General features: G+C 36.6%; 3 protein-coding genes across 3 annotated transcripts; 1 reads left to right on the forward strand and 2 right to left on the reverse strand.

Annotated features, from left to right (window-relative positions):
• Nucleotides 1–326: 326 nt before the first annotated feature.
• On the reverse strand, nt 327–1,621 carry LOC110615072 (probable WRKY transcription factor 43). The gene is made up of 2 exons (XM_021756782.2): nt 1,110–1,621; nt 327–729 (listed from the first exon to the last, which is right to left on the reverse strand). Exons 1-2 carry the CDS (start codon nt 1,493–1,495, stop codon nt 552–554), a joined length of 564 nt encoding a protein of 187 aa, XP_021612474.1. The 5' UTR covers nt 1,496–1,621; the 3' UTR covers nt 327–551.
• Nucleotides 1,622–4,957: 3,336 nt separating this feature from the next.
• Nucleotides 4,958–8,229, forward strand: LOC110619385 (pentatricopeptide repeat-containing protein At3g61520, mitochondrial). Its single transcript, XM_021762800.2, has one exon. The coding sequence runs from the start codon at nt 5,177–5,179 to the stop codon at nt 7,481–7,483; it is 2,307 nt and encodes a 768-aa protein (XP_021618492.1). The 5' UTR covers nt 4,958–5,176; the 3' UTR covers nt 7,484–8,229.
• Nucleotides 8,230–8,376: 147 nt separating this feature from the next.
• Nucleotides 8,377–10,005, reverse strand: LOC110619370 (WRKY transcription factor 22). Its single transcript, XM_021762774.1, has 3 exons — nt 9,470–10,005; nt 9,233–9,343; nt 8,377–9,092 (listed from the first exon to the last, which is right to left on the reverse strand). Exons 1-3 carry the CDS (start codon nt 9,850–9,852, stop codon nt 8,603–8,605), a joined length of 984 nt encoding a protein of 327 aa, XP_021618466.1. The 5' UTR covers nt 9,853–10,005; the 3' UTR covers nt 8,377–8,602.
• Nucleotides 10,006–21,825: the final 11,820 nt, after the last annotated feature.

A 21,825-nucleotide genomic window follows, 5' to 3' on the forward strand; every position in this document is an offset into this window, starting at 1 on the left:
TTATAGGCCAGGCTTGCTCTGCTGCATTTGAAAGGTATCTCAAACTCCATCCAATATTCCTCCCGGTGCATAACAAGTGCGCGCATGGACTTGCAGCAAATAGCGCTAATGTTCACGTTAAGAAACGTATGATGGATTGGAAAATTCCAAAAAAATTATATTGAGTAGATGAAGGTAGCAGCTATTTGTAGCTAAAGATACAGTGACCAACAGACTTTCTATTAATAGCTAACAAACTGACTACTACATATAACTGAACAGTAAATTGCATTACCGCATACAGGGAATGAAAAAAAGGTTCAACACAATGAGTTAAACGATGAAGATTGTATGTAAAATTAGCATAAGGATGTTTATTGATTGTATGGTATTGACAGATTATCTTGTCCATTATACACACACAGAGGTGCTGATAATGTACGTATGCATATAGAATAATTACAGAAAGTACGTACATACATATATATATAGGTATAGGATGACAAAGAACAGAATAATTAAGCTTCTGCATTTGATTCGTTCTTGAACATCAATAACAGCTGAGAATGAACTTAGAACCTAGCAAGGAACTGCATCTGCTTGAGAAGAGGAGTTAGAGTTTCCATGAGCTTCTCGCAAGGATGGTTATGGATTCCCTCATAAGTAGTAACCACTATGCTAGTGTCCTTGGAGAGCCTTTGAACTTGCTTCTTCACGTTGCATGTAGGATAGGTGCAGCGATAGTAACTCCTTTTTTATTCCAAGAATTAAAAAAGAAAAAGAATCAGAAATATATATATGATGCTAATATAAAGAGTAAAAAGACCAACTTTGATCCATGACTTGGTACTGTAAAACAGACCTTGACAAAACTAAAACTTGCAACAAATCGGTATATCGTGCATTCTGTTTGTTAAACATTCAAATCTCCAAATAAAAACATAAGGTTATTTTCTTTTGGTCAGTTAGTTTCCATTCAAGTGGAATCGATCAGAACTTAGGTTTATAGCTCACCTAAAAATCAATTAAATGCTAATTAACTAAGGCTGTTGTATATTTATAGTATGTGTTATCTGAAAAAGGTGGCATGCATCGTAGGTGCCAGAAATGATCATTAATGTTATTAGCACCTGGGATATGCGCTGTTTTTCACAGCTTTCTGGCCATATTTTCTCCAGCGGTAGCCATCATCAAGGATATCATCGGCACTCCTAGTTTGGAAAGCAAACCTTGGCCGACTATGTTTCTTCATCATTCGGCCACATTTTCTCCTATCTTTGTTACCCTTTTCTTCCTCAGATATCACAGAAGCGCTTTCCAACGTTTTTGCCTTATTCTCTCCTTCCCCGTACTGACACGAGAGAAGGCTAACCCAGTCGATATCTGGAAGGACTTGAGGCTCAATAAAGGGAGGCTGCAATGATGAGGAAGCGAGTAACGAGGGTGAGAAGAGACTGGGTGGGAGTTGTGGTAAGGGGGGAGGAGGCGGCGGCGGTGGGGCTTCTTGGTCTTCCATTTGTGGGGCTCCAAAGAGAATGATAAGAGAGGAACTGAGGACGTTGGAGATTAGATATATATAAATAAAGGGTTAAGAAAGAAAAGCTGAGGAAGGTGAGGAGAGGTTGGAGATGGAGGAAAAGGGGTTATTGAGAAAGAAGCATGAGATGAGTACGTAGTCAGCTGAAATAATCTCATGTCTTGCAGGCAAGGGTAAAGCCAACTACAATTCACCTACTTCTGTTCAACTGCCCTTAAGTAAAAGGAAACGTGCCCAACATATCCATATCGTTATCACCAAAGAAGGACCACCAAAATTAAACCAAGCTAGCCCAAGGCTTCTAACTCAAGTTTAATGTATACGATACCGTTTACCAACTAATGCACACAAACAGTGAGAACGCCGCCGGTGAATTTCATAATTTTTTTTTAGAATCACAGTTATTTTTAAAATTTATTAGATCGAAACTAAATTTTATTCATATCGCGTCGGCCTATTTAAAGGTAACATATTTCTATTTAAAGATAACATGCTCCAACAATTATTTAATCTATTTATAATTTTTATAATCAAGTTATGTCTAATAATAAATTTATAATAAATAGTATAATAATTATCAAATTAAATATTTGTATTGATCTTTATACACTAAACATAAACTCATCAAACAAATGCCATGACTTTCGATGCAAATTTCTCTTTGTAGTCCTTCTATGACTCGATACTCTCGCCTTTTCCTCTTTTTTAAATCCAACTTCTTCTTTCTTTTTTCCCCTTTTCTATGAAAGACGATCTGCGTCAATTAACTATCTATGAAAAAGAAGATGTTGTTGTCCCTATTAAAAACTTTAGAGATATTTCAATCGTCACTTATAATTTTTGTATGGTAGAGATGTTTATCACATACAATCCAATCAATTTTCAAAATATGTAGACCTCTTTGGCAGATGTATGACATCTTCTAGAGGGGTATCTATTATGGAATTAGAGAAAAAAAGATATCTGTTTTGATTTTTTAATAATATTGATTTTGAAGATATATGGAATAGGGATCTTTGGTTGTACAATCGATTCCCGCTTGTTTGGAAGGGGATACACGTTATGTCACCGGGCCCATGAGAATTAAAGTTTGTTTAGACATTCGGCAACCTTTGAAACGGCGGAAAAAGTTTGTTGGAGATGATGATATTGTGTTTACTGTGAAGTTTTAATACGAAAAGCTGATTATTTTTTGCTATTTATGTGGAAAATTGGGTCATGTGGAGACTTTCTGTAACTTGCGGCTGAGGTTGAAGAAAGAATATATTAAGTTCGGTTGGTGTGATTTCCTTAAAGCACCTATTCGTCGGAACCAGAGACCGACAAGCATGTGACTATGTGATTTCGGCAATTCTGCTCCGCCGGAATTTGTATCAAGTTTGGACAATTTTAGTTGGTTTTGTCAAGTTAATGGGCCTTTGTTTCAAGTTCAATATTTTATTGGCTACGGTTTTATTGTGAAAAACTCTGAGCGTATATTTTAACATGGTGTTTCTGGTTTCTCGGAAGATAATGGTACGCCGGTAATTGTTGAAATTTTAGCTTTCTGTCACTGTTTGCTCTTTGCGATGGAATTTTTACCTTATAATGGCTGTATTTTTATGGACTGTTTGTAGATAATTCAAAATTTTCAGTCTCCACATTTAGATCTTTGTTAGACTCTAAAACTGATATTTCTGTTAGATGTATTCGTCGTCATGCCACTCTAGTTGCTCATAAGTTATCATGCCACTCTAACTCCTCGTACTTTAACTAGAGAATCTATTAGGTATAATCGTCTTTTTATTTGGAATGACATCCCTCTTTATTTGATAAAATTTTACTAATACAGCCCTTTTTAAAAAAATAAACTCATCAAATAGTTACCCAGCCCTTTTAAAAAAAAAATTTAATAATTAGATATTTGAGTTTCCATGTTAAAATTCTGTTACTAAAATAGTCTACTTTTAAATATTTTTCCTAAAGTTTTATGATCTTAGGCGATAAAAATATTTTTATATATTTTTTATATTTAAAACACTTAATAAAATTAACCAATAAAATATATTTCTCCAATATAAAAAAGGTTTAAGACATTTGAAGAAAAATAATCTTCTTTTTTAAAAAATAAATTTATTTTTATATTTTATAAATTTTATTAATATCTCTATATATAAATTTATTAATATGATGTATTTTATAAATTAAAATTAAATAATAAAATTATTTTATTAGAAAATATTTTATATGAAAATATTTTTTTAATAAAAAATTTTCTAAATACAAATCGTATTCTACAAATAAACCGAATTTTAATTTTATAAATTTGTACCAATTCTGCTGATGATCAGTCTCCTCCTTTTTTTAATTTATTTTTAAAGAAATTACTTTTATTACAATAGTTTCTCTATTGACTTGCGCTGTAAGAAAGTTGCACATATTTTATTTTTAATTTTATATTTATAAAAAATAAAAAAATAAAAAATAAAACCCCTTTAACCATGCCAGATAAGAGTCGTAGAGTTCCATTGTGAAATTGTCCCGTGGACACGCAAAAATATCCGGTATGCCATGGGATCTTAAGCCCCAATCCACAACTTAATCCCACTTTAAACCTAGTTAAGCAAACAGTTGCGGTTGAAATTAACTAAAATCAAATTAAATTGAAATTAAAGAAAACCCTTTTGCACCAATTCCTGGCCCAAGAATCAGAATCATGGCTTTGTTATAACCCTGTAATTGTGAATCTTGCTCCCATTGTTTTGGGGAATGGGATTGACATTTCTGGTCCTCATGTTTCATTTTACTGTAGCTTGCAGTCGACAATTTGTGTAGAGAATATCACATAGTAATTAACATTATGCATAATTTATCAAATTTCTATAGTTTATAAATATTTTATCCAAAATTTAAAAATATCATAAAATATTACTTTCTGTTAACATATGGAAGAGTTGAAAAATGTGGTAAAATTTGGATTTTAAAAATAGTTATAAAAAAAATTTTTAATTAAGTTCAAATTCAATTAATGAAAGTGTATAAAATCTTACCAACTTTTTCAAATTTTACTAATTATATCAAAATTTAAATATTTAAATTAAATTGTTAAATTGTGAAAATATTTAATTTATTTTTATAATTAGACCTATTTCATGTAAATATTGCATATGGAAAATATAATTATTTTATTTTTAAAAAATAAAAAATAAAAATCACTAAATTTAATTCTTTTATTATTATTATTAAATTTTAATTTATTTTAAAAAATTACTAATATTTAAATATTTATTTAAAATAATTATTAAAATAATTTTTTCATAAATTTTCTATCAAAGTCATACATGATATATTTTATGTGACTTAAAAAAAATCTTTAAAAAATCAAATAAAATTCTTTTATATACTATTCTCAAACCTAACCTCTTTTAAAGTTCTCTTGTTTTTTCTTTTCTTTTTCCATTTTTCTCAATGAAATTCTTTCTTTTCTTTCTGCTTGTTTCTTTTGTAAAATCATGCGTGTTTTTGCAGAGAGTTCATACCCGACCCATTTCTCTGCGGGCCAACAGGGACACTAAAATTGGCGTCTGGGAAAGTATAAATTAGAGAGAGCGCCTGAAACTGAAGGAGAAAACCTCCAGATCTCCATAGTCGCCATACAAGAGTCCGACTTTTTCAAATAAGATGAGCATAGCACTCTCAACATCAAAGCATCCAAAACTCATTCGCGTCTTTGAATCCAGCACCGTCGGATACTCTCTACTTCCCCGTCGTCTCTCAACTGAACCTACCGCCTTACCACCGCCATCACGACAACAAAACGACGACTCCATCGTAAAGCGAGCCGTGCAACTTCTTAAAATCTCCTACCGTGAATGGGACACAACCCAACTCATTCACCTCCTCTTCTCCGATCCTGCCCCTTCTTCTCGCGTTCTCTTCCAAATAGCCCGCCGCTTGCCTTCCTCCTCGCACGCCCTCAAATTCCTTCAGTTTCTCCAAGAGAAGTCCCCATTTCCAGATACTCAGGCCCTCTCCTCTACATTCCAGGCCATCTTGGAGCTCGCTAGCCGTGAACCTGATTCCCGCACTAATTTATATGACCTCTATAAGGTATCCAAAGAGTGGAATATTCCACTTACAATCAATTCCGCCACCCTTCTACTTCGCTGTTTTGGAAGAAATGGTTTAGTGGAGGAGTCTGTCATTTTGTTCAATGAACTTGAGCACTCTTCCAAGAATACGCACGTTCGCAATGTTTTGATCAGTGTGCTTCTGAGAGCCGGGCATGTTGACCATGCGTTTAAGGTGGTCGATGAAATGCTTCAACCAGAGTTTGATTATCGTCCGAGTGATGTTACTGGTGATATTATTTTCTCTGGGTTGATGAAGAGAGGACGTTTAGGGAGGACTGTAGAACTAGAGGAGATAGTTGAATTGGTGTTGAAATTCGGGCAGTTTGGTGTTTTTCCTAATTCAATTGGGATAACACAGATTATCGCTATGCTATGTAGGAATGGAAAGACTAATAAAGCTTGTGATCTTTTTCTTGAATTGATGAATCTGGGAGCTGCTTTGAAGGTGGCTACTTGCAATGCATTATTGACAGGATTGGGGAAGGATAGGTATATTGATAGAATGAACGAAGTCATGGCCAGGATGAAGGAAATGGATATTGAGCCAAATGTTATCACCTATGGCATTCTTATTAATCACCTCTGCAAGTTTAGAAGAGTTGATGAGGCTCTGGAGGTGTTCCAGAGGATGAATGGAGGTCAAGAGGGTGATGGGGTTTCAGTTGAACCAGATATTGTTATTTTTAACACATTGATTGATGGACTTTGTAAGGTTGGGAGGCAAGAAGAAGGTTTGGGTTTGCTGGAGAGGATGAAATTGCAAAGGGACTGTGCTCCTAATACTGTTACCTACAATTGTTTGATTGATGGTTTTTGTAAAGCTGGTGAAACAGAGAGCGGACTAGAGTTGTTTGATGAGATGACCAGAGAGGGGGCTGTACCAAATGCAGTCACTGTTAATACTTTGGTTGATGGTATGTGCAGAAATGGGAGAATCAATAGTGCAGTTAAGTTTTTGGATGAGATGCGGATGAAAGGTTTAAAAGGCGATGTTCGTGCGTATACTTCTCTAATCAATGCTTTTTGTAATGTGAACAACATCGGGAAGGCAATGGAAATTTTTTATCAAATGTTGAGAGAGGGATGCTCTCCAGATGCAATGGCTTACTATAACTTGATCTCTGGTTTGACCCAGGCTAGAAGGATGGATGACGCCACTTCTGTTTTGTCAAAGTTGAAAGAAGCTGGGTTTCATCCTGACATTGTGTGCTACAATCATATGATTAGTGGTTTTTGCAACAAGAACAGGATGGATAAAGTTCAAGAGATGCTTAATGATATGGAAGAAGCAGGAGTAAACCCAGATATCATCACATATAACACTTTAATTTCTTATTTCAGCAAAACTGGAGATTTTAAAATTGCTCACAGAATGTTGAATAAGATGTCCAAGGACGGTGTATGGCCTACGGTTGTCACATATGGAGCTCTAATTCATGCATATTGCTTAAATGGCCATGTTGATGAAGCAATGAAGATTTTCAGAGGCATGGATGCTACTAGAAAGGTAGCACCCAATACCGTTATTTACAATATCCTGATAGACTCCTTGTGCAAGAATAATGATGTAGAGCTAGCTCTGACGTTAATGGATGATATGAAAGTTAAGGCCGTGAGACCAACTACTACAACATATAATGCCATGTTCAAAGGTCTTCGGGATAAGGGTTTGCTGAAGCAAACCTTTGAATTAATGGATAGAATGATAGAGCAGGCTTGTAATCCTGATTATATCACCATGGAGATATTGACAGAATGGCTGTCTGCTGTTGGTGAAACAGAGAAGCTAAAACAATTCGTTCACGGACAGAAGGTTTCAGCTTCAGGAGCATTTGTTAGCGATTCGCTGTCCTGACAATTTGAATTCATTCAGGAGGGACCAGACACTACAGTTTCCCATTCATACAGCTTCTCTGTTCAGATCTGCAATAGCTTGGTGGTTCTTTGAAGCTGAACTTGCTTGTAGAACCTTCGTGCTTAAACATGTATCCATGTGGGCATTTGCAATTCCATGCAAACCTTTGTAGAGTTGGCCAACCTCGTATCGAAGGAGGGAGAAAGGAGGAGGATTGATGCTAAGTTAATCGCAGAGTTTGATTTGTGCTTGTTGCAAGCTTTATGCTGTTGAATCGTAAGACATGGAATACTTCCTTTGCAAAATCAATTCTGGAGTTATAATTAGCTTTAACATAGCCAAATTTTCTTGGCTTGACTAGGCAAGGATTTTGCACGGCTGAGCTTGCATCGAAATTTCTCATACCATAAATAGTTTCCCTTCCTTTCTAATTCTGGATACACGATTCATAATTGTGTATTAACATTAATTTGCTGTTACAATTACTATGTATTTGATAAATGGCAAGTTATTCCATCAAATATCTGTCATTTGATTATTTATTTGACTCTGCTAAATCCGTCTGTTGAAAGCTTAATCTTACTATGTCAGTATTCTGATTCTCCCCGAGGATCCAAGGAAGAGTTTAACCGTTTCTAATCCTGGTACGTCTGCCGTACATTGGCCAATACGCCATGGATAATTCCTTCTTCGAGAAGTAATTTCCCAGTGGCCTAATCAACCAATACATACCATCCCATTTTTGTATTACACTTTGTCTCCCTTGCACCAACCACTCTTGTTCAATAACATAATTATTTTTACCTTTTTTACTTGCATTATTTCCCTTGTCTTAATCAAGTTTAATCAGTCATTGTAATTAATCAACAATTAAGCTTTAATTGCGCCAACCATGAAGGTGAATGATCAATGCTAATTTTTTACTGATCAGTACAGGTCTAGAAACGGAATTTCCTTTTACTCTACAACGCTCACAAGCACAGGCGAAAAAGGAATGATGCCTTTGAAAGATTCTACTCTCAAAATCATACAACTGTATACATGAAAAGCAAATGGAAAAATTAATCAATAAAAAAAAGGCATAAGTATCCATGTCAACAATGGCTTCTCCGGCAAGTCTTAGATACCGCCGGCGGCAGTAGCAGCATTATTCGCTACCCAGGGGAGGCCAAAATTCACAGGATGATCGGAGAAGTGGTCTCCGGTGACTGGATTGGCGAGTTCCTCCAAACCCGCAAAGAAATCATCACTCACGGCCATATCCGAAAACCCACTAAACTCATCTTCTTCGTCATCTTCCATTGTGTCTTTCTCTTCTCTGCTTTCTGTGTTTGTACTTTGGGGTAGAAGCTCGTCATCCATGGAAGTTGCAGGTGATAAGCAAGTGGGTTGGGCTGGCGACGAGGGTTTGTCCGAGTCACCGGTCGTGACGATTTGTGGTGTGGGGGCCTTCTGGCGAGTGCTACCAGCGAGCGAGTTTCTGTGTGTGGGTGCAGGGTGGTTGTGCTCCCCTGTATAGGTGACTATGAACATTCCCGGGTCAGATCTGTTTCGCTCAACTTGTTTCCGAGCCAAACACCCCTTTGAGCTGCTACATCTGTAATAACCCCTGTTACAGAACAATGAAATCTCAGTTAGATGCATAAAACAGAGCGCTAACTCGACGACAGCCATAACAACGAAAGAAACTGAAATTTTCAAGAAACCAGCCAAACTTTGGTTAAAAATCAACATGTAAAAATATACTACCTCGGGTATGGAGAGCCTTTGATGGGTTTTTGCCCGTATTTTCGCCATGCCCACACATCTGAAGAGAGAGACTCTGCTGGTACTTGGCATATTTTCTTTAGCTGGTTCTTCCTGTGGTTATGTCCATAAATGAGCTTCTTTAGGGTTTCTTGGGAAAAGTTTTTAAGAAATTTATTTTATCATACTGTTGTTTCAATATATATTGGGAAAATTAAAAAAAACGGATAGAGATTTTACCTTCTTTTAGATCGAGGAGTATGAGAATTTGCAGTAGAAGAGACTGAGAGAGCATGAGATTGCTTAGGCTGCTTTATCTGAGTTTGTTCCTTGTTGGAATCGGCAAGAGAAAAGATGGAAGCAGGTTTTGGAGAAAAAATAGCCTGATGAGATTTGGGGAAAAAGGGCTTGTAAAGCTCATGCAACTCTCCAATAGCATTCCTTGTTTCAAATGGATCCGGAGCAGAGAAAAGAGGGCCAGCTTGTTCACTCGCAAAAGACGAAGAAGAAAAGCAAAAGTCTGCTCTGGTGAAGGAACTGGGGCAGGTGGTGGTAGCAGCGATGGAGGAGGATGAAGAGGTGCAGCTTCTGACGACAGCGTGAAGATCCCAATCGTCGTCCATGGCAAGGGTCGACAAAGCTCTGAGAAGGAGTACCTTGCTTCTGCAACTAATGTTGGAGAGAGAAGACAAAAGAAGGCGCTGACTTTTGAGAGAGAGAAGAGATTTAGGGAAGGGTGTAATGAGCAGGAAACAATAATATATAGAATAAGAAGATAGAGAAAGCGAGGGAGAGAGAGAGAGAAAAAGAGGGGTTGGCAATTTGGCATCTCAATGTGCTTGTCTTGTCCCTTACTGTTCACAATTTTCAGTAAGACAATTAAAAACCGGTTTTTGATTTTCGGGTTGACTTTGGAAAATGTCAAAGGGGGGGGGGTGGCTGTGGGGCTGTGGGCTCTTGCTTTGATGAGGATTGAAAAGTCTAACACGCTTTAATTAAAAAAAAAAAAAAGTGGAGGCTCGCAACTTAGTTACCGACAAAACGGAGCCACGCCAGTGCAAGTGGGAGTCGCCGCAGTTGATCCCTGGACTTCTCGGTGCTCCTACAGTGTCCTCTCTGTTGAGTCTCGGTGCCGGCTACAGGTCCGGTTTCAATTGTAGTTATGGATTAAAATTTTCTAAATTTTAAAATTTTCTTTAATTAATAGTTATTATAATCAGCTTTAGTTCTTCTTAATTTTATTTAAGATATTTTCAAGTGGTATTTTTAAATTTATTTAAAATAATTAAGTATTTTTTTAAGGAAAATTTAGTTTATTTTACAATATTTCTGGTATTTGAGGAAAAAAAAATAAATAAAAATATTTTTCTGATAAAATAAAAAAATAAATTATCTTTTATATAAAAATTATTTTCTGTATTTTAAAAATTTTATTAATATATCTATATGTAAATTTATTAAATATTTTATTTTTTTATTAATTTTTTTATGAAAAGTATATAAAAAAATATTTTTTATAAAAAATATTTTAAATACTAATTATTATCTACAAATAAAAAAATAACTTTAGTTATTACAAAATTAGTCTATGGCATAATAAAATGTGTCACTTTTATGCTTAGATAATAATTTAAAATATTAAATGGTTATGAAAATAATACAGATATTAGATATAAGAATTATAATATTTTATATTTATATTGAGTATATTATATATTTGAATTATATAATATATAAAAATAAAAAATAAAACTATAGGAGTTAGATAAGGATACATGCAGTCGATTATTGTAAATATAAAAAAAATATATTTAAAACACATAATGATATTATATTAAAATTATGTCCTATTTACGCATAATCTAATATGATTTTAAATTAATTATTAATACATCAAGGATCTGATGGGTATGAGATGAGGAATCTCGATTTTAACAGCAACAAGTTTGCTAAGAGGTTTTTGTTTTTGAGGAGAGGTGTGCTTCATTGCTAAGGAATATTCGGGCTGCAGATGATAGAGTTTAGTAGGCCTATGAAGTGCGGTTATAGGAGTACAAGGAGTCCGCAGAGCTAAAAGAAAAAATTCAATAGTTTTGTGAAGCGTGATTAGAGAAGTAAAAAGGTTCGGTGAAGCTAAAGGATAAAATATATAAGGAGGTATTTAACATGTTCGCTTTAGGGTTCAATAAGGGCCTCAAAGCTACTCATGATGCCCCCTCTAATCTGTTGGTTGACTTACGTGCCCCAAACTCGATTCCGATGGCAAAGAGGTCTGCTATGGAAATGACGATAATCCCCTTCCCAAAAACCCCCCCTTCTTTATTCCTAGACTGCAGGAAGGCAATCTTGTAAATAATTTAGTTAGTTCTGCTCTCCTTCCCCTGCTACTTCTATAACCCATTCGAATGGTGTAGAGAAAGAATAATTAAATTAATAAATTTTTTATCCTTTCTATTATTTTCCAATTTTTTTGTTTTATTTTTCCTGTCTATTTAAATTTCATTTATATTCTCATATTTAGATCATTTTTTGCGTATATTGTCTGTAAATAATGCCGAGCTAGCTACTCGTTTGATATTTTGCTCGTAGTCTAACTTATTGCGCTTTGAATTTTGTTTATTGAATGTCTTGGTTTTTTTATGCCTTTTGCCCCTCTAGACCTTTTAGACACCTGGATTGTGAATTCTTCCTTCGAGCTGATTTTAGCATAAGGGGCTAGTTTTTTAGGGTTGACGTTTCCTGTGATTGCCCCCAGTTTTTGCGTAGCTCTCTACCTTGATTCATATTTGTTCCAAGATTTTACTTTTTCTTTAGTTGCAATTCAATATTCGTGGTGCTGGGGTCCTTTTCTAAGATCAACATCTTACCTTAGTTTTATTTTGATTTGGTATTGGGCATGCCGGGTTCCCTTTTGAGGTTGGCACCATGCCCCGATGTTACTTTTAGTTGGGCCTTGGGGGTGCCGACCTTTTTGAGGTTGGCACTAGGCCTTAACTTTAATTTTAGTTGAACCTTGGAGATGCCGAGACCATTTTTTGAGGTCTACACCATGCCTTGGCTTTTCTTCTGGTAAGGTGTTAGGGGTACCGCGGTCCCTTTTTTGACGTCGGCATCATGCCTCTATTTCATTTCTCTTAGCTTATAGCTTTGCTAGTATGTGACCTTTAGCATGGCCTTCATCTTCGAGACCGGTCTATTTCCGAGACCGATCACCTACCTCATTGGATTCTTCATTTTCTCAATCATTTTTATAGTGTCGATGGTCTTATTTTCGATATTAGTCACCCACCTCATTGAGATCTTCATTTTCTCAATCAAGTTTGTGGTGCCGACAGTCTTATTTCTAAGACTGGTCACCCACCTCATTGAGGTCTTTATTTTCTCAACCGGTTTTGTAGTTTCGATGGTCTTATTTTTGAGATCGGTCACCCACCTTATTGAGACCTTTATTTTCTCAACCGGTTTTGTGGTGCCAGCGGTCTTATTTTCGAGATTGGTTACTCACCTTATTGAAGTCTTCATTTTTTCATCCGGTTTTGTTGTGCCGGCGGTCTTATTTCAGAGATCGATTGCTTGTCAAAAGTTTTTGGAGAGTAGGAAAGAAGATTTTTATTCATATTCTCAACAATTATATTGTACATCTTATGGAAAATACCTCTTTAAATGTTGTATATCTTATGAAAAATATCTCTTTAAATATTGTATGTGCCAGGCTTGAGGTTTTGGATTCCCTTATAAGTCTTCAATTCTGTATACTCTCAATATGATGACATTTGTGACTCTAAATCTTCTTTCCCAAGTCAGTGCTAGCTTTCCCACAATAGCTCTTTTTTTTTCTGTGGCTTCCAGTCTTCTTAGGGCGAGGTCCCCAACTTTCAAGTTCCTCTCATGAACCTTCTAGTTGTACTACTGAGCTGCTTTCTGATGATAAGCAACTGTTTGCACTTGTGCTTCATTCCTAATTTTCTCTAGGGCATCCAAGTTACTCCTCAGTTTCTCACCATTGAGGTCTTCATCATTGAACGAAACCCGGTGTGTGGGGATTTGCAACCCTATAGAAACTACAACTTCTATCCCAAAGACTAGTGTGAATGGTGTTTTCGCTATCGGTGTCCGAGGTGAAGTCCGAAATGCCCAATACCATGCAACTTAAATGCCCAATTCTTTTTAGCACCGTCAAACCGTTTCTTCAGTCTTTGAAGGATAGCCTAATTCGTTACCTCGGTTTGGCCATTCGCTTGTAGATGAGCTATTGAGGAAAACTTATCCTATATATCCATATTTCTCGTAAAATCCTGAAAAGAGTTGCAGTCGATCTGCTTCCCATTGTTCGATATGAGTGTTCTGGGTATCCTAAATCGGTAGATGATGTTGCTCCACACAAAGTCTATCACCTTTCGAGCTATGATGGTGGGCACAGTCTCTGCCTCAAGCCATTTGAAAAAGTATTCTGCAGTTACGATCACAAATCTTTTCTTAGAAAAAGGTTCCAGAATGTCTATCCTCCACTGCAAGAATGACCATGGACTAGATATACTTGACTGTGGCATAGCCGGACTATTGATTGCGTTAACAAATCTTTTGCAGACATTATATTTCTTCACAAATTCTCCGACTTGCTTCTTTACTATTAGCCAGTAGCACTTCTACCAGAAAATCTTATTCGCCCACGCGATTGCTCCTTCATGAACTCTGTAGACCCCTTGGTGTATTTCTTGGATTATTCTGGATGCCTCTTATGGCCCTACGCACCTTAACCATGGGCTAGACTTCTCTATCCGATATAGAATCCCTCTTACCGCCTGGTAACTAGCGAATTTAGTCGCGATTTTCTGAGCTTTTGCTTTATCTTCTATCAATTTTATGGCTTCGAGATACTCAAGGTATGGGGTCATCTAGATTCTTTCTTTATCAATGTGCATAATGGAGGCCGGCTTTTCAAAAGTAGGGATGTTGATTTGCTGCATATACACCTCATCCGGGAGTTGCTCTGGCTCTTCTACAGACAATTTGCTGAGCAGGTTTGCCTCTTCATTTCCCTCTCAAGGTATTCGTCTATATCCAACTATAATTCCTTGCTCAACGAGCTCAGCTTCCAAGATTCGTACTTTAACTAAGTATTTTTGCATGACCCAGTCCTTCACCTGTACATCCCTGTTATTTGGTTCACCACCAGTTGTAGCTCCTCTACAGACAATTTGCTGATCAAGTCTGCCTCTTCATTTCCCTCTCAAGGTATTCGTCTATATCCAACTATAATCCCTTGCTCACCGAGCTAAGCTTCCAAGATTCGTACTTTAACTAAGTATTTTTGCATGGCCCGATCCTTCATCTGTACATCCCTGTTATTTGGTTCACCACCAGTTGTGAATCACTATTTATTGTGAGGTCAGTTGACCCCACTTCTAAGGCTATTTGTATTCCATTTAGAAGAGCTTTGTAGTCAACCATGTTATTGGACCCTGGAAACCCGAAGCGTAATGTATAACATAATTTGAACTCATTAGGCCCTTTCAGAAGGATTCCTGCCCCACTACCTGTGGAACTTGATGCGCCATCTACAAATAGCTCCCATACGAATTCATACTGAGGTTTGCTCCCCACTCCTTTTTCCATTGAGTCCGATAGCGCATCATTTTGTTCTTTCTTAACCATGCTGAAGGAGCATTTGGCTATGAAATCGGCCAAGGCCTGTGCTTTAATTACTATCCGAGGTCGGTAAATGAGACAGTACGGTCTAATTTCTATTGACCATGCTAGCATCCGCCTTAAAGTCTTAGGCTTGTGTAAGATCTTTTTCAAAGGCTGATTAGTCATTACTACTTCTTGATGGTCTTCCAGATACATTCTAAACTTTCTTACTACTAACAACAAAGCGAATGCCAATTTTCTATGTTCATATACCTGATCTCAGTGTCCTTGAGCACCTTGCTGATATAGAAGACTGGCTTCTGGATCTCTGCCTCTTCCCTTACCAGCTCGTCAGTCACCGCCTGTTCTAATGCTGCTAAGTAGATCAACAGCTCCTCTCCTACCAAGGGACTGCTAAGTACATGTGTGGAGCTGAGATATTCCTTAAGACTTTTGAAGGCCTCCCGGCAATACTCTAACTATTCAAAGTTCAAGACTTTTCTTAACTTCTTGAAGAAGGGTAGGCATCTCTCTGCAGACCTGAACATGAACCTGTTAAGTGTTACTACTCTTCTCGTGAGCCTCTATTCATCCCTTACGTAGGTCGGCTCAGACATGTTCAATATGGCTTCTACTTTTTTTGGTTTAAGCTTTATGTCCTTCCCATTGACAATATGACCCAAAAATTTTCCTCTATTCTGATGAAGAAAGCACACTTCGTAGGATTCAACCTCATTTTGTATTGCTGCAATACCTGAAAGACTTCTTCTGGGTTAGTCAGATGTTGTTGGAAAGTTCGACTTTTAACTACTATGTCATCGACGTACACCTCTACATTTCTCCTTATCTGGTCTTTGAAGATTTTATTCATCAGTCATTAGTATATAGTCTCAGCGTTTTTCAATCCAAAAGGTATAGCCTTATAGTAATATGTCTTCATTTATAAAGGAGATCCTCTCTTCATCTGAGTTATCCATAGGGATTTAGTGATAACCCGACATAGCATCCAGAGATGATAAGTAATCAAAATTAGCTGTAGAATTTACCATTTTATTAATATCGGGAAAGGGATAATAATCTTTTGAATAGGCCTGGTTTAGATCGATGAAGTCTATACACATCCTATACTTCCCGTTGGCCTTTTTTACTAACACATGGTTAACTAACCACTGTGGGTACATTACTTCCCTAATAAACCTAGCCTCTTCTAATTTCTCCACTTCCTCCCTTATGGTCTATTGCTTCTCCTTTCCGAAGACTCTCTTCTTCTGTTTTATTAGCTTGGCATTAGGAAAGACTTTCAATTTATAGGTCATTACCTTGGGATTAATTCCCAGCATATCCGAAGGCTTTCAGGCAAAGCTTGAGGCATGCCCCTGGATTAAGGTCATTGCAACTTTCTTTTGGCATTCTTCTAGGTTCGAATTGATGCTGAAAACCTTGTCACTTTCTTCTTCGGATAGTGGAAAGGTCTCCAGCTTGTCAATTGGTTCAGTCCTGGCCTCCTTTCTCTCGTCCCTAACTTCCATAAATTTAGAGTTTTCCTTCTCTGGCTGGGTGCATTGTTCCTCTACCGTCAGGTATACCGTTCTGCCCTCTTCCTACTTTCCTCGGATAACTCCGACTTCTGCCTCCGTCGGGAACTTCATGGTCAGATACCAAATGCTGATCACTGCTTTAAAATTATATAACATTGGTCTTTCTAGGATAGCATTATAATTTAGGAGTAACTTCACCACCAGGAATATGGTATAGTGATTCCATGATAGGGGAGGATCCCCTAGAGTAAGGGCTACTTTTACTTTTACTTTTTCTTCTCCCGCTATCGGGGTTCTCCCTATCCCTTTGACCGGGACTTGGTCCCTGACGAGCTACCTCTTAGGTATTTTCATCTGCTGGAAGATCTGGTAGAGTAATAGATTCTCCCTTACTGCTGTCATCGACTAGTACCTTATGAACCATGAAGTTGCGGATGACTAGGGGTGAGCATTTGGTCGGTTCGGTTCAAAACTAAACCGAACTGAATAAATCAAAAAATAAAATTTTTGTATTTATAAAAATGAAACCAAACTGATTTTAGTCAGAAATCAAATTGAATCAAATCAATTTGATTCAATTCGATTGGATTCGGCTGATCGGTTTGGATTTTTAATAAACTTTTTATTTTTTTACACCTTATTTTTAGTATTATAAAATTTAATTGAAATATTTTAACTTTAATTATGGTCTAATCTCTTTATATTATTAAAAATAATATACTATTATCATTAATCGATTTGATTTGATTTTTTTTAAATTTTTTCTGATTAAATTCAAACCGAATTGAAATAACTGAAATTTATAAAATTAAAAAATAAACCGAATCAAACCAAAATGAATAAAAAATCGAATTGAAATTTTGAATTAATTTGGTTTGGTCGATTTTTTTTTTAGCCGAATACTGCTCACCCCTATGTATGACTGCTTCGATGACTAGGGCATCATCGTGGGGCATCTATACCCCCTGTGCATCCTCTAGGGAAAAGGAGATATTTAATGGGGAATAGCGACTTGCATGACCTCTGCGCTGCTTTCACTTTCATTTCTTCCTCTCTTCCTTCCCCTCCTACTCATACAGCCTCCAATCCCTCCTACAATTATGTTGATTGTTACACTGGAGCCATCGTTTACTGGTGCTCTGATCTGCCTCTTGGGCCTTTCCCCAACCGTACCTTGTTGTTGTCTCTGGCCCTTCGGCTTCTTCACAAAATTTTAAAGATGGCATCTCTTGATCAGCCTTTCTATCTTATTTATTAGCTGATAGCAGTTGTTCGTGTCATGGTGATGTGTTCTATGGTATTGACTGTATTTATTCGGGTCCTTTCTGCTTGCCTCTGCTTTCATAGTCTTAGGCTATTGTATGAAATTCTTATTCTGGACTGCTATGAACACTTTGACTCTGGATACGTTTAGGGGAGTGACTTCAATGGGGAGCTGAGATTGATAAGGTCTTTGTTCCTTTCTTTCTCTTCGGTGTCTATTTAATGCCTCCGATCCCCGGTCATGTCTCTTCTCTGACTTGTCTTATCTCTTGTCCTCCCCAATCCTTCCTCTCTCTCTATTATCCTTGGTGAACTGGCTGGTTGTCAAGGCATCATCCTGCCTTATGTATTTCTCCGCCTTTTTTCATTAGCTCTGATAGGGTAGTAGGGAGCTTTTTGCACAACGACCAAAAGAACTCTGGGGAGGTTATGCCCTTCTGCCTGGCTTCTACTGCTCTTGCTTTATCCAATTTAGGTATTTGCAAAGTCTCAAAGTTGAATTTGACAACATACTCTCTCAGAAATTCATTTATCCTTTGCTGAGTGGTCTCTAAGTAGCTCATCTTTCTTTCCATAGGAATTCCAGTAATGAATCTGCTAATGAATACACTGGCCAGGTCTATGAAGTTCTTGATACTCCCCAAATCCAGGTTGTTAAACCACACCCGGGCTAGTTCTGTTAAGGTGGTTGGAAAGACCTTATACATCAGGGTATCCGAATGAGTTTGCAACTCCATGAATGTCTTGTAGTTTAAGACATGTTCTCGGGGGTTTTCCGTCCCATCATAGGCTGCCAGGGTTGGTATCATAAATTTTTTTGGTGTGATTTCCTGTTGAATCAGTTTTACAAACGGCGATGAGCTTGGCAATAGGGGACTATTGATGTCTCGTGCTCTCAACTCTGTCTAACTTTTGGTCTACGTCTGTGTCTTCCCTTTTGAGCCTTTTCTCCAGGCGGTAGTTTCTTCTAACTCTTCACTTTCCGACCTTTCTGCTGGTTCGAAAGAGTAGCTCTCAGCCCCATCATTCTTAATAAGCTTCCTTACTATCTTGCCTCTAGCTTAGGCTATTGGTTTGTTTATCTGACTGACTTCTTCGTCTCCATCGTTTGTCTTCCTATTACTATATCGAGGGATTTGATAGCTCAATGTGGGTTGGGGTTCATTGATATTGAGCCCTCAGCTATAGCTAGTATGCTCAACGGGGTACTGAGCCCTCTCTATAGTAACATCTGGCTTAGCCAGTGAGCAATATTTTGTAATTGGAGAGCCATGCTTTGTAGTTCTTGGTCAGATAGGGTAATTCAGGACATGATCCTGGTTGAGCTCGGTGAAGGGTTAAGTAACATGGGTGGCTGATTTATTGTGGCAGTTGGGCTAGAGAATAAGAATTGTGGGCCTTCCTGAGTTGAGCTCGGGTAGTTTGGAGTGTTTCCGATATGGTTTTTGCCATTATTGGCCATGTGGGTATCAGTGAATGAAATGAGTATGAGAACTCTGGTAACAATAATTTCTCATTTGATTTCCATAGACGGTGCTAATTGATGTTTGAGATCCAATAAGAAGTTAGGCTCAGAGCATATTTTGGTAAGTTTAATTTCTATTTTCTCTGCATATCCTTTTATTCCTTCTATCTTTTGTCTTTTAGTGACGTATAACCGCCGTCCTGTATTTATAATCTCCTATCATATTCACACTAGCTGTACGTACTGATATACTGCGTCATTTTCTATTGTGAGACGGTCATTTAATTCCATCCGATACTACTTGGATACAATCTCGAGCATTATGGGATTTGCTGTTCTACGAAGCTAATGAATATTTAAGGTTAGGACCTCACGTACAAATTTACATCCAGTCTAGCTTGTTCGGAATAAGTACCGGACTTGTACAAGGAGTAGGGCCGCACATTGAGCCATAAAAAAGCTAAGGCACAGTTTTTCTTTGATGAACATTGCCAAGACCCAAGCATCCGGAGCCCGGCCAATATCACACACAGTTTATTACTCTATTTATTTTAAAATTTTTATCTATTTTTTATTATTTTAAAATTATTGTCCACTTTATTTTTTATATTATAATAATATCTAAATTAATTATTATAACACTATTTAATTTTATTTAATTTTTAAATTTTTTAAAAAATATCTTTTAATATTTAATAAAGTTCAATATATTTAATATGGATATTGATATTCTGAAATTCAAAGAATAGGGTTTCTAGTACGTGTGTGTAAGCTTTTTTGTGAGAAATGTGCCTTTCCCCCTTTTTCCTTTTTCCTTTTTCCTTTGTCTGTTAGTGGTGCCTAATGGCCTCACAGCTACAGTGTCATCTGTCTTTGTCATACAGGCTCGTATGTATGAAAGCGTCAGATGTCTACCCGATGTCAGGCGGCCATTTAATTCTCTCGGCGCGCGTATGGACAGGGCTGCGAGGTAACTGGGCCTGCTATCTTTTCTCTTGTTACTTTTCAAGACCGAACTCGTGGGGAGCAGATTGAGGTTTATGAGTGATCCAATTCACTTGGTAAGACTGGATCAGAGCTGAAGAAACCAGTCCAGTCCATCAGAGAGACTTCGTGGGTCTCGGACCGATACTGCTCTCACGGACCTGGCCTCCTGCTATGACAGTAAAACTCAGCGATCATCAGATATAATTAAAAAAAAGTAAAATTATATATTTTTAATATATATAAAAAAATAAAATTGATAAAAATTATGAAATAGAAAAAATATTATTTTATTAACATATTATCTGTTTAATATGAATGGAAAATAAATTTAATAATAAAAATTTATTTTTGAAACTAGAATTAATTATATATTTTTAATTTATATAAAAATAACTATTAATCTAATTTGCGAGAGCATGAAATTTTATATTTATAATTTTAATTATTTTTGAATTTAATGGGAGAAATGTTAATAGCATAGGGGTGCGGTACTTTGAGTGGACAAAGACACTCGACTCTAGGCGTCCGGTTCAAGAATCCACACATGCCCGTTTCTCACACGTGCAATTCCAAACCACAACCACGCCAATGATAAAAAAATTCCATTTCCAATCTAAACTTCGTTATCTCCTTTTCCAGGTTGATTTGCATTTTTCATGTCAACATATATTACTGCGCATTAGGACTTTTGATAAAACGGCTTTTGGCCTTTTAAGTTTTTCTATTTACGATCAGATTACTCACTTCTGTATTACAAATAGATAAAGGCAATTATAATTTAATTTAAATGATTTTTTCATCAAACATTTATCCAATAGTATAATACTATTTTAAAATTTTAATATGCTCAAAAAATAACATGTGAAATTAAGAAAATGTGATATAAAATCTAAATAAGAACAAAATTATACACAAGAAAGAGAGAATTAAAAATAAAATTAATATTTAATTAATAAAAAAATAAATTGATCAATTTTCAAACAATATTAATTAACGCCAATAAATTTTTAAGTTATTAAATTTATTTTCAAGAAAAAAACAACTTTTTTAATTTGAAAAACGGATTTCACTAAAAATTTTAGAAACTACCTATTTAGAATAATATTAAAAGGTCGCAGAGAGGCCTTATCCCAAAGCCTTCATAAATCGTTCCAATCTTTAAGATACAATAGCGCGTGATTGTGCACGAAGAGATAAGGTGACATGGCAATTGACAGCTGGCAATGTCTGTGGATCCACATCTTCTTTGTGATGAATAAAGAATTTTTTTTTTGAAACAAAAAAAAAAGACTAAAAAGAATTGTTATAGCCGTTACCTGCCGCCATGGCTTGACACGTAATTTGGATGCTTGTTCCTTTGCTGCGAATCCTATGATAAGGGGTCGACAAGTGGAGAAATTTCTTCAAAAGCAGTGGAAGAGTAGAAAACTTTTATTATTTTTCAACGGTGGATGATGCACTCAGACGGTTTCTGAAAAATAAAGAAAAGCACGGTAGGAAATCGGATGAAACCGATGATCTCGACGTGCGTGGCACGAGGCATTGAAATGGAAGCGTGTGGGGTCATGGGCATAGCCCTAGTGGGAGTGGGGGCTGAAGACCATAGAGATGTGATAGAATAATAAATTAAATTATTCAACATTATTTATAATTTCCAAAAAATTAATATTAAATTACATTTTTATCACAACTTTATTATTATAAATGACTTA

This window comes from Manihot esculenta, chromosome 1 (assembly GCF_001659605.2).
Source record: "Manihot esculenta cultivar AM560-2 chromosome 1, M.esculenta_v8, whole genome shotgun sequence".
NCBI classification, from domain to species: domain Eukaryota; kingdom Viridiplantae; phylum Streptophyta; class Magnoliopsida; order Malpighiales; family Euphorbiaceae; genus Manihot; species Manihot esculenta.